General features: G+C 49.6%; 1 protein-coding gene across 1 annotated transcript in view; it reads left to right on the plus strand.

Moving 5' to 3' along the window:
* FAM178B (family with sequence similarity 178 member B) overlaps nucleotides 1-16,268 on the plus strand; it is an 87,267-nt gene that overhangs the window by 42,714 nt on the left and 28,285 nt on the right. Inside the window, exons 9-11 of the mRNA XM_046662600.1 lie at nucleotides 4,242-4,335; nucleotides 4,657-4,833; nucleotides 5,130-5,227. Coding sequence (XP_046518556.1) covers nucleotides 4,242-4,335; nucleotides 4,657-4,833; nucleotides 5,130-5,227 — 369 coding nt within the window. The remainder of the gene's footprint in view (nucleotides 1-4,241; nucleotides 4,336-4,656; nucleotides 4,834-5,129; nucleotides 5,228-16,268) is intronic.

Here is a 16,268-nt window from a genome sequence, read left to right on the forward strand (position 1 = left end):
GAAGGCCCAGAGTGCTGCCGGAGCCACTCACTGGTGTCCCACATGTGCTGCTTGACACCCCTGCCTCTTTCCTTGGGCCCCACACCTTGAGCTGGCTGTTGGCAGTGTTTCCCAACAGATGACTCAGAACTGGCCAGGCCGAAGGGGTGATTTCCCTGTTGTGACTCTGAGAGAGCAGCCTGGGACCATCTGCCAAGCCACTCAGCCTGGGGACATTTTTCTGCCTGAACACAACCTGCTTTTGAGAAGCACACACATTCTGGAGACCTCTCCCATGACCTCCCTGGGGAAGGGGGTGGCAAAGATGCTCTGGTGGGTTTCCTGGGTTGCTGGCTGGCTGCTGTGATTGGGGAAGCTCTGGGAATCATGGAGTTGGAAGATGACTCTTCCAGAGTATTCAGGAAACACCAAAAAGGTTCCGGCATCTCCTCCACTTAGGGTTGTGGCGTCTTTCACGGATACATGGGCCACAAGGGAAACTTCAGGGCAAGCTGCCTTCTCCCCACTGTCGTCTTCATCCTGTTCCTGACCAAGCTCAGAGGCTCTTTCCATGCCAGTTGGTTCCATTTCAGGCACTTCTCTGTTGACTTCCAGGGATGTCCCCATCTAGGGCTTCCTTGGAAGAACAGGTACTCTGGGCTCCTCTGGGACACCCACAGAGCCTGGTAAATGCCAAAGCTGAAATGAGGACCTGAGGTCTCTCTGCACATGGCCCCATGACTTGGCTGTCTGTCTTTTTTTTTTTTTTTTTTAGATTTTATTTTTTCCTTTTTCTCCCCAAAGACCCCCGGTACATAGTTGTATCTTCTTCGTTGTGGGTCCTTCTAGTTGTGGCATGTGGGACGCTGCCTCAGCATGGTTTGATGAGCAGTGCCATGTCCGCACCCAGGATTCGAACCAACGAAACACTGGGCCGCCTGCAGCGGAGCGCGCGAACTTAACCACTGGGCCACGGGGCCAGCCCCTTGGCTGTCTTTCTAATAACTATGAGAAAGACAGGTCTTTCACCATTTGTTCCTAATCTCAGATTTCCTTAAAAACCCATCGCCATCTCATTGAATGCTTCAAGATTTCCTTTCATAAAGAGACAGCCCTTCTGCTGCTGGACCTTGCAGATCGTCTGATGTCTGCTTTGTTGCAAGTAGAGTAGCACTCTGCTGAGTGATGAGGCTGGGGAAGGAGAAATCCAGAGGGCTGGGCAGAAGAGGAGGGATCAGAGCATGCACATTGAATGGGAAATGGGAGCAAGAGTTTCAGCATCCTCAGAGGGGGCTTGTGCCACATGGCTTTACAGACACTTCATCAGGTGCCCCAGTCTCACTTGGGAAGACAGGGCAGGGCCTTAAGTCACAGTGGCTGGTGTTCGAAGGCTGCTCCCTGATTAGGAAGCCCAGCTGAAGAACCCTGGTCAGATACTCAGGACTGGCTGCTAAAGACCAGCAGCCTGCTGCTCTTTCCTGGTGCCAGAAGCCTTCATCGACTGGGTTCTCTGAAAGAGTTGCCTGGGGCAGAGGCAAACTGGGTAAATAGATGGCAGTTAAAATCCATTAAAAGGGCATCCTGTCAGGTGTGGGGGCAGTTGGTAACTGGGGGACTTGGGACAGTAATTCAGTCCAGGTAAAATTTGCTTCTCTCTCCCTTTCGTTAGCTCAGCACTGATTCTTCTCCACTGCATTGACCTCGGCTGTGGAGCCGAGATTACAGTCCGTTTGGTTTAGCAGCACAGGCCTGGGGCAGAGCACCTTGCTCACAGCCTGCGTGGCGGGGCCCTTGACTGCTGGGCATCTTCGGAAGGGCTCTTGGTTACGGTGGCAGCCATGTTCAGACCCTTCCCTCTCCATCTTCCTGCTAAGGGTGTCAGAGCACTGCACAGATAGGAACTTCATTGTTTTCTTCAACCCTTGGGTAAAACAAACATCAAAACTGAGGTAGAGGTCAAGGAGTGCCCCTCTTAAGATTACTTAGTAGTGTAGAACAGTGTCATTGTGACCCAAACTCTGGCTCCTGGATCCTGGCCACAGGCTGCAAGTCTTAACCCAGGGGGCGGGGCTGAGGGGCATGGTGGGACAATGCAGCTGCTTTGCTCAGAGGCCAGCGGTGGGACCGGCAACTCGCCCTTAACCTGCAGAGTCCAGGAGGGGAGGGGGGTTATTAGACTGTGAATTCCTGGGCTCCGTGGCCTCCTGCTGGAGCAGTGGTAGAGACCTGGGGATCAGCTGATGCTGCATCCCAGAACAGCAGTAACAGACCCGATGTTTCAATCAAGTGGTTCCTCAGAAAGGCAGGGGATACAGGACCTCGTTATGTTGTCTGCTGTTCCCAGGCAGAGGTGGCACCCACCAGGAGACTGTCCCCCGTCTCCGCTTGGGAAGGTTGGCATTCCTTTCTGAGGAGAGGATGCTGGTTACAGCCACACTTCCCTCCCCAGCTCTGAGAAGACACATCATCAGCTCGCAGTTTCTACACTCCTCCTCCCTTTGGCAGCTCCAAACTGTGTGAAAGCCCGTTCCTCTTCAGCAGAGTCACGAAGTCGACTCTGACTGCCCCCACCCTTTGGGAAATCTGCGAGCATTCCCACCCCTGCTTGCATGCCCAGTGCAGGCTCACAGGCTGGTACTAACCTGAACTCCCCCCGCATACTGACACAGGCCCGGCGTGCGCCCAGGTGTGCGAACACCTGCCTCACTCATTCCCTGGCCTAATAAATGCTAAAGTCTGGAAGAATGGCCGAACCCGGTCCTAGCCCCTACAACTTTGGTTTGTTGGCACCAACTTCGCAGTGCCTAGAGATGGATTTCTGCTCCTTCCCCTCTGAGAGGCAGCGCCAGTGCCAGCAAGTAAAGACGAGCAGAGACTTCACTTTCACGCGCAGCGCTCTTCCCTTGGTGGCAGCCCCTGTGGCTCCACCTGAGGCTGTTGCTGTCGACAGTGTTCTTGTCATCATCAGTGTCTTCGTTTGTAGAGAGCCCACTGTTATCAGGAGCTCCAGGCTAGTTGATAAGAGTGGATAAGTGGATGAGACAGCAAAGAGAGCCTTGTCATAAGCTCTCCTCACTCACATGAAATCAACAGTGTACGTTTGGCCAGGGAGAGAGAATCGTTTAGTGAGGTTGGTCCTGCTCAGTTTTTTATCCATGAGCGTGTGCCTGGGAACTTGTGCAAAGGGTGGTGTGGCTGCTGTCCACTAATGCCTCTCTCCCTGTAAGGGTCTTGTTTCCGTGAGTGTGGCCCTCATCTTTAAAGAAGGTTTTTTAATGACCCTGGCCTCTAACTTGATCTGGGCTCCACCAGATTGGCTTCCTCACTAGGAAAAGTTGCCGTGCTGGGCTTCTCGCTGGACAGCATGTTGGTGTCACACCTTTGGAGGAGTTCTCAAGGGTCTTTTTACTCTGATTTTTCACCTTGCCGATGTTGGAAACTAACTCCAGTGTGAGTTACAACATAGTGCAATTTTCAGTGCTTGCAAAGAGTCACCATGTCTGTTTGGACAAAGAACTCTTTTGAGGAAGACTCTTTTGGGGCAATGGAGTATGGTTTCCTGGTTTACACATCCCAGAAAACTAAAGCTGGATGCCTGACCAGAATGGCAGCATGAGGGAGCCAGCCCCAAGAGGCCCCCAGTGATCCCGTCTCTGGTGTTCATCCCCTGTGTAATGCTCTCCCACACCCTGTCACACTGGCCTGTGTAGCCAGTAGAAATCAGCAGAGGTGATGGGATGTCACTTCCAAGATTAGCGTATAAAAGGCTGTGGCTTCTGCGTTGTGCATTCTCTCTCGAATTGCTCACTTTAGGGGAAGCCAGCTGCCATGTGGAGGAACCCTGTGGAGAGGCCCACATGGCAAGGAACTGAGGCCTGCTGACGACCACCTGAGGGAGCTTGGAAGCAGCTCCTTCAGCCCAGTCAAACCTGAGATGACAGCAGCCTTCCCCACAACATCCTGGAGGCAACCTCCCTAGAGACCCCAAGCCAGAACCACCTGGCTTAGCTGCTTCTGGATTATTGACCCTCCAAAACTGCAGGAGATAATAAATATTTGTTGTTCTTAAGCCTTTACACTTTGGGGTCGTTTGTTACGCAGCAGCAGATGACCAACACACACAGGGTATCCATGTCCCAGGCTGAATGGGTCATCCATGGGCTTTCTGTTCTTGAGCAAGTGTGGGCCTCCCTCTGTGCCTAAGTTCTCCTCTTGTGCCCACCTCCTTCTGTTTCTTTTCCTTTGGTTTTATCTTACCTTAGAGAGCTTAAAAGAGAGGTGAGCCTGAGCGGGAGTGAGCAGCAGGACACCCCGCAGGAGACTGCCCTGGACATTAGCCTGAGCTACATCTATAAGGTGAGTCAGACACCCGTCTTTCTTCTCACAATCCAGACCTTTCAGCACTTTAACTCCATGAGTACTGCTGAGCACCTACAGTGGGCTCAGCACCACCGCAGGCACCATGCTGGCTGCCAGGACTGATGCTAGGAACACTCGCACTCTCCCTGCCTGCGCCTGCCACCCAAGGACCCCATGGGGCCTCAACTCCAGGCCTCACTGCTTGTTCTTCTCAGCTCCTCCCAAGCATGGCCGAGGGGGCTCCCAGTGCCATTTCCTCCTGCCCTGACCCATCTCCCAGCAAGGCCACCCTGTCCTAGTGCTCTCTCTGCTCTCCAGTTCCTGACGCTGTGTGCCCTAGCCCAGCCAGGGGCCTACACCGATGCGAACCTCCTGGTCCTGATTGAGCTGCTGTGCCGAGCCGGCCTGGACATGGGGCTCCGCCTGCTGCCCAAGACCGATCTCCAGCAGCTCTTGCTCCTGCTCCTCGAGAACATCCAGGAGTGGCCGGGGAAGGTACCGCAACCCCTGAGCCAAAGCCAAAGCCCCTGGACTCATGCGCGGAGGAGGAATGAGGTCCTAGCACTCCTCACATGGCCTTGTGCCCAGGGTGAAGCTGCCCCTAGAGCACCCTGGATGGGGACAGCACTGCCTGGAGGTCATCGGAATACTGGGGACTGCTCCCTTTGGTCCCTGGTCTCCATGATCCACCCTCTTCCTCTCTGGGCTGTACCCCTGAATGGGCTGGTAGAGGGGTCAGGATGGAGGGCAGCCCCTCCCACAGCCCACCTCTCTGCTCCCTGTCCCTACAGCTCCGGCAGCTGTGCTGTGCCCTGAGCTGGGTGTCGGATCACCACCACAACCTGCTGGCCCTCGTGCAGTTCTTCCTGGACGTGACCCCCCGGGGCAGGTGAGTGCTCCTCCCCCCTCTGCCTCCTCCCTCTGACACTCATCCCCGCCCTGTGACAGGGTGGGGTGTGGGGATCCAGAATCCTCCCCATCAGTCTCTACAAACCTGCCCCACCCGCTCAATGTCTAAAACCCAGGAGAAAGAAGTAAAAATACAACTCACTAATGAGTTCATTATAAACAGAAAAAAACCTAATTTTCTTAACATGGTCTTAATAGCAAAACAATTGCCTTGAACAATTTGTTTCAGATGGCAGCCTCTGCCCTCCTCCTTTGCTGCTCCCCCCGGCCCAGTCCTTGGTTAGGGGCTCCTTCTTTCATTCAGACTTCAGCTGCAGTATGTCCTCTCCTTGAATCCCCTCCCAAACTCTTCTGCACAGCGTTGATGTCTGCCAGAAATTATCTGACTCTTTGTTCCTTGTTTATGGCTGCCTCTTCTCCATGTTACCTCCAGGAGAGCAGGTCCTTACTGGGGTCACTGCCCTATCACCCAGCATCTAGAACAGCGCCTGGCACGCTATTGGTGCTTTATAAATTCTTTTCAAATGAGTGACCAAGGTGAACAAACTCAGTCAGGGAGATGAGACTCGTCCGCTGGATGGCCTGTCTCTCCTCTCTCCGTCCTTCCCCCACATTGGCCACAGCTGCAGGGAATTCTTGCCCTTCCCTGAGCAGACCACCCCCATCTCCCCTCCTCTCCAACCCATCCATTTGCAGCTCCTCCCACCTGGGGTGACACCCCTTCCCACCTTCCCAGCAGGGCTGTCCTGGGCCCCTTCAGGAAGACCCCAGCCTTGGCAGGCACACCCTGGTAGCCCTTCACCGTGGCCATGCCCCGGCAGCTCCCTCCCCAAGGCGGGCTTCCAGGAGCAGGCTGGCGATTTCATCCAGACTCACATCCCCAGCATCCAGCCAGGGCAGTCATCCTGAGCTCAGCTTCAGTCTTGAGATGGGAAGCTCAGTCTCTTTCCTATGAATCTGATTGAAAGAGAGCAGGCCTTTCCACAGTCCTGAAAGGGAAGTTGTTGCTCTATGTTTGAAAGAACTGGGCTGCTGGAAGCTGTGTCTGAGGCCTTTGGGTGTGAGCACTGGAGCAGTCCTCAGGGGTGTCATCTCCATTAAGCCAGACACCTGGGACTTCTTTTTGAAGAGGTTGATCTCTGCCCAGGTTCCCTGCTCAACCCCATACAGCTAATCCGCTCCATTGCACAAGACAGAAACTGCAATCCTAGAGGCTTCTCCCATCCCCACCTCATTATCCCACTTCATTACTAAGTCCTGTCCATTCTGCCTTCTAAATCCTCAGTCCTTGTTTATGGTTGCCTCTCCATGTCAGCTCCGTGAAAGCAGGTTCCTTGCCTGGGTCACTTTAAATCAGCTACCTCCTTCCCACCCCTCCTGTTTTCATTTCACCATCTCTCACCTGGATGGTGGCAGTGCCTTCTCCCTCTGCTTCCTCCCTCAAAGTCTGTCTGCTCTGTAGATGCTTGTGGTTATTGTGTCTCTGTCTTGCCTTGTTCCCCATCACTTGCACAGCCAAGTCCAAACACCTTAGCTAGCCTCCAAGGCCCTGTGTCATCCAGCCCAATGTCCCGTTTACTCCAACAAGGCCACATTATTTGTATTTGTTCTTCTCACTCTTGTATATATATATATGTGTGTATGTGTGAGAGAGAGAGAGATATACACACACACATAAATACATATATATATAGGTATGTATATATTTTTATATATGTGTGTGTGTATATATTTGATGAACCTTGTTCTTTTTCATAGCTGCATAGTATTCCCTAGGATGTGCACAACAGTCCCCTATTCTGGATCTTCATCCACTATACAAGCCTTGTGCATCTTTGCAACTATTTCTGTAGGATAAATTGTTTGAAGTAAAATTGCATTGGTAAAGTATATACATTAAAATTTGGCCTCCAAAAAATAGTTGTACTGATTAATAATATGACCAAGTGGACATGAAAATGCCTGTTTCTCCACATTCTCATTAACACTGTGTATTCTCAGTTTTGTTTTTAAGTTTTGGTCAGTCTGGTAAGTGAAAAATGTCATCCTGTGGTTCTGATTTTCCTTTCCCTGATTGCCAGTGAAATTGAGAATCTTTTCATGTTTATTGACCTTTTGCATTTCTCTTATGGTAAATTATGTCTCGATATTCCTTGCCCATTTTTCCATGGGATAATTTATTTTCTTATTAATTATATTGATTTACAAATTGCTTATTAGGTATGTTTCAGAGTGTATTTTCTCCTAAGGCTGTAAATTGTTCTTATTTCAACCTTTGTGTATGGTATCTTCCCATAAACTGAATTTTTTTTTACTTTTCCAATAAACTTTTTGTTTTAGAATAGATTTAGATTTACAGAGAATAAATACAGAGATAATGTAGAGAGTTGATTGTAGTTGAATCTTTCTGTCCTGAAAAGGAAGGCCTTCCCCACTGTAAGACCATGAAAATATTGTGTTCTGTTTCTTTCAGCACTGATACAACTTTGTTTCAATTGGCTCTTAATCCCACCTGGGATCTATTTTTTATAGGTATGAGACAGGGATCTAACTTGATTTTTTCCACCCCAAAGAGCTAGTGGACCCAACGCCAATTTTTTTGTTTTAATCCATCTTTTCCCAACTGGTTTGAAACTACCTTGGTCACATCCTACATTTATGATGTCGTTCATCTGTTAGCCACATGAAACTGTGATTTCAGGAATCACTGTCTCTCACAGGGTCTCTCTGTTGCTCCAGGGCCCTGGGTAAGTGCTTCTTCAATGCCAGGAGTGAATGTAATGGAGCAGTATCACCTCGCTATCAAACAGACACACCAACTAGGGTAGTCCCTCTTGATGAGAGCTGTGCTGGAAAGAGGGTTCATCATCCGGGTGGGTGTTATTTATTCATTTATTTAGAAATTTGGGGGGGTTTCCTAAATAGATAAGGCATTCAAATAGAACAATTCAGAAGGCACCAAGGAGTACATATTGTAAATGTGCCCTACCCCTGCCCTGAGCCACTTAGCCTGTCACCATTTCTTGTCTGTGCTTATACGCATGTTCTCCCCGCCTCCTTTTCACATCAAGGTATGTTTTGGCAGTTGCTCCAAATTGGATCAGAAAGAGCTTCTAATTCTTTTTTACAGCTGTGCTGTATTCACTGTGGGCTTTAGGGCTCCCTGTGGTGGTGGTGTTGGAGGAGCTTGCTGGCGGCCTTGTTCTGCCTTGCTGGTGGCTGCCCCACTGGGCTCAGCGCCCAGACTGACCCCAGGAAGGACGGCATATTGTTGCACGTGGGTTGTCACCCTGTTAGTCTACTGACTTGTTAAACACAAAGCAAGAGCCCCACCAACATTTGTGTGATGCAAGCCCCCCCGACCCCCCACACCATTGACCAAGACTTCAAGGGATGCATGCTGTAAATTTAAGGCAAAGTTGAGCTTAACTATGAAATATAAAAGTAAAGACTAGAGCAAACCTCCTGAAATGGGGCCAATGGGAAGAGGAGGTTCTTGCGGGAAAGTCTGTCTGGGGACTATGGCCCTCTGGGCTAACTCCAAGGAGCCCTTGGGAAGAGTGGACTGCCATCCCAGCTTCTATCCAGGGTCTCCAGCATGTGATCTGAGCATCCTCTGCAGCCACTCCCAGAGCCGTGTTAGGAGGAAGATGGAGGCTGAGGGCTGTTTTTGCTCCACTGAAAGCTGAAGTTTCCAGGCTCCAGGGACCCTCTTCCTTCACCACCCGCGAGTATTTGTTGAACACCCTGGTGCTGAGGGTAAGATGAAACCAGCTTAAGTAGACTGCCTGGTCAGCCGGATTCTGACCACCAAGGAGGAGGTGGCTGATGAAGTAGAAATGCAGGCAGCCCTGGGAGAAAGCAGCCCTCAACATCATTAGGTCTTTGGGCACTGGGGACGAGAGCAGTGACATGCCGGCGCACCACAGCTTTCCCCAAAGTCATCCTTGTTTCCTCCTGTGTTCCACACTGCTGGGGTGGGGGCGTTCACTCTCCTCAGGACAAAACAGAGGGTCACACCTTGAGTTCCCCCAGCTTACCCCTACCTCCAGACCCTGGACCAGTTCCTTTTCTCCCAGTCCATCAGCCTCTCTGGGCTTCACCGGGGCTCTTTGCTCCACCATCAACTCCCTGCCTGCACGTTCTTTAGATCTGCCTACCCTGAAAACTGCACTGCTACGTGGAGTAGTATCACCACACATGCCTTGTCCCTAGCTCAGCCCCTTACCCCTTTCAGGCTGCCCAGGAGCCACTCTGAGTTGCTGACCAGCCTCCTTGGGGCCCTCAGCAGATTCCAAACTTCAACCACACTTCCTGCTGCTGAAACCTCTGCAGCCGCAGCAAACATCAGGCTCCCTTCCTTCTCCTCTGCCAGACTGCCGCCCCCCCACCCAGTGGACCCTTAGTTCTCACCTCCTTCCTTTCTTCCTGATCCCTCCTCCCATTCTCAGGAGCCCAACAGTGCTGTCTCTTCCAGGACCTTCCTTCTGCAGTCATCCCTTCTTCTTCCTGTACCTTTAGCTTTTTATTCTCTACTGGCTCTTTCTCCTCAGCAAATACATGCGCTCCTATGTATGTCTCCTACCTTAAAACAACAATTCTATCTCCACCCACCTCTCCCTCCAGCTCCTGCTGCATCTCCAAGCTCTTCCTCCCCCAGTTCTCACTCACTCCTTGTCTGAACCCTGCCCACCCCTACATGTTGGATTCTTCAGAGCTCAGAGTGTCGGAGGGAGTTCTCATCTGAGAACAGAGACATTTAAGCTTCTGGGGGTGGGCAAAGCCAGAACATTCTAGAAGGAGGTAGCCAAGGTCCAAAAAGCCTCAAGATTTCAGAAGGGCTTAAAATCTGGAGGAACAAGAGGCAAGATGGAGGTCACATCTAGGGATCAAGGGGCCATGGCTGGAGCTGGGAGGACAGCAAAGGAAAAGAGGATCACAGTGAAGCCAGGAGTGTGAGGGGCTGAAGAGCGTCTTTTACGAGTGGGTGTGTGTAGGGGGGTGGTAGGAATGACTTAAAGAGCCAGGAGTAGAGGAGACGCACTTCATCTGGCGCCAACCACTCCATCTAAGCTGCTCTGTCACCAGTGACCTAATGACCTTTCCTCATAAACAAGCTTATGATTTTCTTCCTTGGCTGCACAATACCGTTCTGATTTCCTCCCCCTTCCCTGCTCCTGCCCTTCCTTCTCAGTCGCCATCATTGATTGCCCTTCCTCCACTCTTCTTTAAGCCTTGGTTTTTCTCAGGATTCTGTCCCAGTCCCTCTTCTCTGGTCACTGGGCTCAGTCTCAGGAAGCTCTCTGGGCAGGGTGCTGTGGCCCCACTTCAGGACTCAGGTGCCACCTCCCCAGCTACTGAGGGTGTTGCCCTGCCGGCCACCCTAGAACTTGCCTCTGCTGAAGACAATGACCTTACCCGACGTTGGCCCCCTGCTTGGGAGCAGCCCTGCCCCATTGCCTCAGTCTGGCATGTCCCTGAAGGACTGTGCCAGCTCCGGACTCTCTGCGGGGTCAGCTGAGGGCTTTGCTGTGACTACATCACTGCGACTAACATCACCGCCTGGCTTTCCCCTTGGCCCAAACCTCCTTCCTTCATTCCCCTACAGGAGGTGATCCCAAGAGTACCCTTCTCCCTCCCCCCCCCCATAAATTCCCTGACTTCATCTCTGTTTCAGAGTCCACCTCTTGGGGAACTTGCCCTGAGGCCCCATCTCATCCACATCCATGGCTTCAACTCCAACAACATGCTAGGGGCTCCCAACTCAATACCCTTGGCCAGACTTTGCTGCTAAGCATGAGATGTGTGTGGGCAAGTATCTCAAATTCAGCATGTGCAAGACAAGTCACCACCTTTTGAGGAGGACCCCCGCCTCCTGTCTTTCGTAGCCCCACGATGGCATCAGGACCTGCCCACTGTTTGAAGCCTGGGAGTCTGGGGCACCTTCTGTCTCTTAAAGCTTCCCCATCTCCCACAATAGTCATCTCTGTCACCCTCACTGTCACTGCCACAGTTCTGGCTTTAACTCTAGTGCCCCTAGATTTCTGCCCGGGAATCCAAGCTGTCTCCTTCTAGGTGCTCTCCCGTCTGACCCATCCCTACACTGTCCAGAAGTGTGACCTTCCTCCAGACACACATCTGGCCACATCACTCCTTTGCTTAAAATCCTCAGGCTTCCATCCTCAGAATGAAGTTCAAACAGCCCAGCCTGGTGTACAAGGAACTTTGTGCCTCCTTTCCCGATCCTACCTTCTCCCCTCCACAGCCCCAAATTCCCTGCAGGATCCCTTGTTCCAGCCACATCCTAAAACTTTGCAGCCACCCAAACTCATGATGAGCATTTGTCTCTGAGCTTTTCAGATCTCTTCCCTCTTCCCAAGAAGCCTCTTCCCCTGTCCTCCTCCTCTCTCTGCCTGGTTAACCTTTCCTCACCCTCAAGACCAGGCTCAGAGCAAGGTGAGAAACCTGATACAGGGCCCTGATGGTTGGTGCCCTTTGCTGACCCCTGGGGCTATGAGCATCTAGAGGACAGGAGCTGTGACTCTGCTTTCTGGGTCCTTGGAGCCTGGCACAGAGGAGGGGCTCAGGGAGCATGCTTGTGGAGTGGTTGCTTCTGGAGGGCGGATTTCAGAAAGCATAAAGATGAGTCTTCAGTAGCAGATTCCAAAAGGAAAGATGGCTCAGGTGAGCTAGGAGATCCAGCAGTAAAACTTTGAATACAGATTGCAAAGGAACCCAGTGAGGAAAAACACGGGGAGGAGCTAAAGGCTGCAGAGGCTGCACCCAGGGCCCATGCAGGATCTCAGACTTTGAAAGATATGGAAGACGGAAAGAAGGGTACAAAAACAAGACGACCAACGGATAGCATGGACCAGTGACAGTGTTGTTGGAAAAAGTAGGACCCATGGAAGGAGCTTCTGTGTAGTTATTTTTGAGACCAGGAGTGCTGTTTTGGGCTGACAGTGAAATGTTAACACTGATGAAGAGAGAACAACGCTACATAATTCCTATTTTGCTTCTGTCTTCTTTGTTAAGGAGCATGATCTTTGATCGGGACTCAAATATCGATCAAAGGGAAGTGAAGTCTAAGGCAGTGGAGGAGGCGGTGTGACAGCATTTAGCTGTGCAGAACGAGTTTAAGTCCCCTCCAGTGGAAGGGTGCCCCCCTCAGTCCTGGGAGATGTGCAAACGGGGTGTCCTGCATTCAGGGAGACATCTGGAGGTGGGAAAGCTTCTGCAAGATGAGAGGGAGGATTGAGAAGGGGGCGTCTTCACTCAGCACTGCAGGCTTGATCTGCCCTGAACAAAATTCCCCAGGGGATGGTTTGTGCGCACATACATAGGAAAGCAACCACTGCTTTCCAGGATTCCTAAGAACAAATCATCCCAGACCAACCTCGTTTACTTTTGAGAGGCCAGCCTGAATGGTACTCTGGAGAGGACTGTCTGGGTTTCTGGAGGGCCTTTGGTAGTGGGCTGAGTGACGTAGAATTAGATGAGCTCTTCATCAGAAGGTACTGCTGGCCATCAGAGCCCACCTGGAGGGCAGGTCCCTGTGGCCACCCAGAGTTCTGTCTTCACTAACAGTTGGCCAGGGCAGGCCTAGTGTCTTGGACAAGGCCATTAATGGAACAATGACGAGATTCACACACGACATGAATACAACTGACAGCAAATTGAAGATCCCAGAAGATTTCAACAGACCATAATGATGGGCTGAGTGGAAAAGAGAGAGCCAGCTGCACAATTCAGAACAGGATCTGGGAGATGGGATTTGACAGCAAGATGTGTGAAAAAGACTTGGCTCAATCTGTTAACTGTGCAGTATCGCGGGGCTGCCACGAAAAGGAGCATCAGCCTCAGCTCTGAGCACTTCACTTGTCGGGAATATTGACACCCCCCCAACCCAGAATGGCAAAAAGATTGTGAAAGATAGAAAGGTAAGATTCTTGCGCCTGGAGGAGGGGTAGCTGTGGGAAATAGAGCAACTTCCTTCAAGTATGTGGAGGGTGTAATTAAATGGATGAATACGCAGACCTTAGACTAGGTGACCTTTGAGGTGTTTTCTAAGCCTAAGGTTCTATGGATTTTATCATAATACCAAAAAGAGAGGGAGGGAAGGAGATAAGGAGGGTGGACGTTGGGTTGTGATTGCCCATATGAACTTTATTTATTTACTAAATTGTAGTAAACTTTTTTTTTTTTTACTGAGGTCATATTGGTTTATAACTTTGTGCAATTTAAGATGTACATTATTATATATCAGGTTCTGTATAGACTGCATCACACTCACCACCAACAGTCTAGTTTTTATCCGTCACCATACATATGTGCCCCTTTACCCCTTTTGCCCTCTCCCTACCCCTTTCCTCTCTGGTAACCACTCATATGTTCTCATTGGCCATGTATTTGTTTATCTTCTCCATATGAATGAAATCATGAAGTGTGTGTCTTTCTATGTCTAGCTTATTTCACTTAACATCGTACCCTTAAGGGTATTTTGTCTTTTTTTTATGGCTGAGTAGTATTCCATTGTGTGTGTATAAATATATATATATATATATATCACATCTTCTTTATTCATTTATCAGTTGATGAGCACTTGGGTTGCTTCCATGTCTTGGCTATTGTGAATAATGCTGCAGTGAACATGGGGGTGCATAGATCTCTCTGGACTGTTGATTTCAGGTTCTTTGGATAAATACCCAGTAGTGAGATAGCTGGATCGTATGGTATTTCTATTTTTAATTTTTTGAGAAATTTCCATACTGTTTTCCATAGTGACTGCACCAGTTTGCGTTCCTACCAGCAGTGTATGAGGGTTTCCTTTTTCCCACATCCTCTCCAACACTTATTATTTCTCATCTTGTTAATTATACCCATTCTGATGAGTGTGAGGTAATATCTCATTGTAGTTTTGATTTGCGTTTCCCTAATAGTTAGTGACATTGAACATGCTTTCATGTGCCTGTTGGAAAATTGTCTGTTTACATCCTCTGCCCATTTTTTTGCTTTTTTTTTGTTTGGGGGCGAGTTTTTTTGGTGAGGAAGATTAGCCCTGAACTAACATCTGTTGCCAATCATCATCTTTTTGCTTGAGGAAGATTGTCACTGAGGTAACATCTGTGGCAATCTTCCTGTATTTTGTTTGTGGGACACGTACAAGCCACCACAACATGACTTGATGGGTGGTGCATAGGTCCGCGCCTAGGATCCGAGCTTGTGAAGCCCCGGCTGCTGAAGCAGAGCACACAAACTTAACACTGCACCACTGGGCCTACCCTGCTCTGCCTGTTTTTCGATCGGGTTGTTTGTTTTTTTGTTGTTGAGTTTTATGAGTTCTTTATATATTTTGCAAATTAACCCCTTGTTGGATATGTGATTTGCCAATATTGTCTCCCAGTTGGTGGGTTGTCTTTTCATTTTGCTCATGGTTTCCTTTGCCTTGCAGAAGGTTTTTAGTCTGATGTAGTCCCATTTGTTTATAGTAGTAATCTTTTTATTTAGTTGTCATATGCATGCAGGAAGGGACACATCAGAGGTAGACACTCAGTTCACTTTGCAAAGGGGACCATTCTGTGTAACCACCACTACATCATGGGAAAAATGTCACCTGCTCCCCAGAAGCTCCCTCAGGCCCCTCCTGGGCATTCCCTCTGCAAGGAAAACCACTTCCTCAACTTCCATCCCATAGATTAGTTTTGCCTGTTTTTGACCATGTATACAGTCATGCATCCCTTAATGACGGGGATACGTCCTGAGAAGTGCATTGTTAGGCGATTTCATTGTTGTATGAACATCATAGAGTGTCCTTACACAAACTTAGATGGTCTAGCTTACTACACACCTGGTTACTTGGTTCAGCCTATTGCTCCTCGACGACAAACCTGCACAGCACGTCTCTGTACTGAATACTGTAGGCACTTGTAACACAACGCTAAGTGTTTGTGTGTCTAAACATAGAAAAGGTACAGTAAAAATACAGTGTAAAAGATAAGAAATGGTACACGTGTCTAGGGCGCTTACCACGAATGGAGCCTGCAGGACTGGAAGTTGCTCGCGGTGAGTCAGTGGGCGAGTGGTGAGTGAGTGTGAGGCCAGGGACCCTACTGCGCACTCCTGGAGACTCGACAACACCGTACACTTAGGCCACGCTAAATTTATTTTAAAAAGCTTTTCTTTCTTCATAATGAATTAACCTTAGCTTACTGTAACTTTTTTACTTTATAAACTTTTTCATGTTTTTAAACTTTTTGACTCTTTCGTAATAACACTTAGCTCAAAACACAAACACATTGTACAGCTGTACAAAAATATGTTCTTTATATCCTTTTTCTCAGCTTTTCCTATTTTTAAATTTTTAATTTTTGTTTACTTTTTAGGCTTTTTTGTTAAAAACTTAGACAGAAATACACACATTAGCCTAGGCCTACACAGGAGCAGGATCATCAACATCGCTGTCTTCTGCCTCCACATCTTCTCCCACTGGAAGGTCTCCAGGGGCAGTAACACACATGGAGCCGTCATCTCCTCTGATAACAGTGCCTCTTCTGGAACACCTCCTGAAGGATCTGAAGGTTTGCTTACACCAGCATCACCACACACGTGAGCACTGCTTTGCACTACAACTTTACAACAGCTATGACATCACTAGGCAATAGGAATTCTTCAGCTCTGTTATAATCTTAAAGGACTACTGTTGTCTATGCGATCTGTTGTTGACCAAAACATGGTTATGCGGCAAGTGACTGTACAAATGGGACCACGCAGAACATTCTCTCTTGTGTCTGGCTTCCTTGGCGTAGCATCAGCATTTTGTTCCTGGGATCCATCCATGTTAAAGTGAGTGGTTGTAGATGGATCCTTTGCATTGCCGTGTGGTGGTCCACTGTATGGATCTGTGGCCGTCCACCTCCTGCTGTCTCTTCTTCTCCGCCCTGTGCATGCCCATATTCATGAGTGCCCCAAAGTGTGGATGACCAGGCAGACCCCGAGGAGGTTACCCTAGCCCCTCAGCTCAG

This window comes from Equus quagga, chromosome 5, assembly GCF_021613505.1.
Source record: "Equus quagga isolate Etosha38 chromosome 5, UCLA_HA_Equagga_1.0, whole genome shotgun sequence".
Lineage (NCBI taxonomy): Eukaryota > Metazoa > Chordata > Mammalia > Perissodactyla > Equidae > Equus > Equus quagga.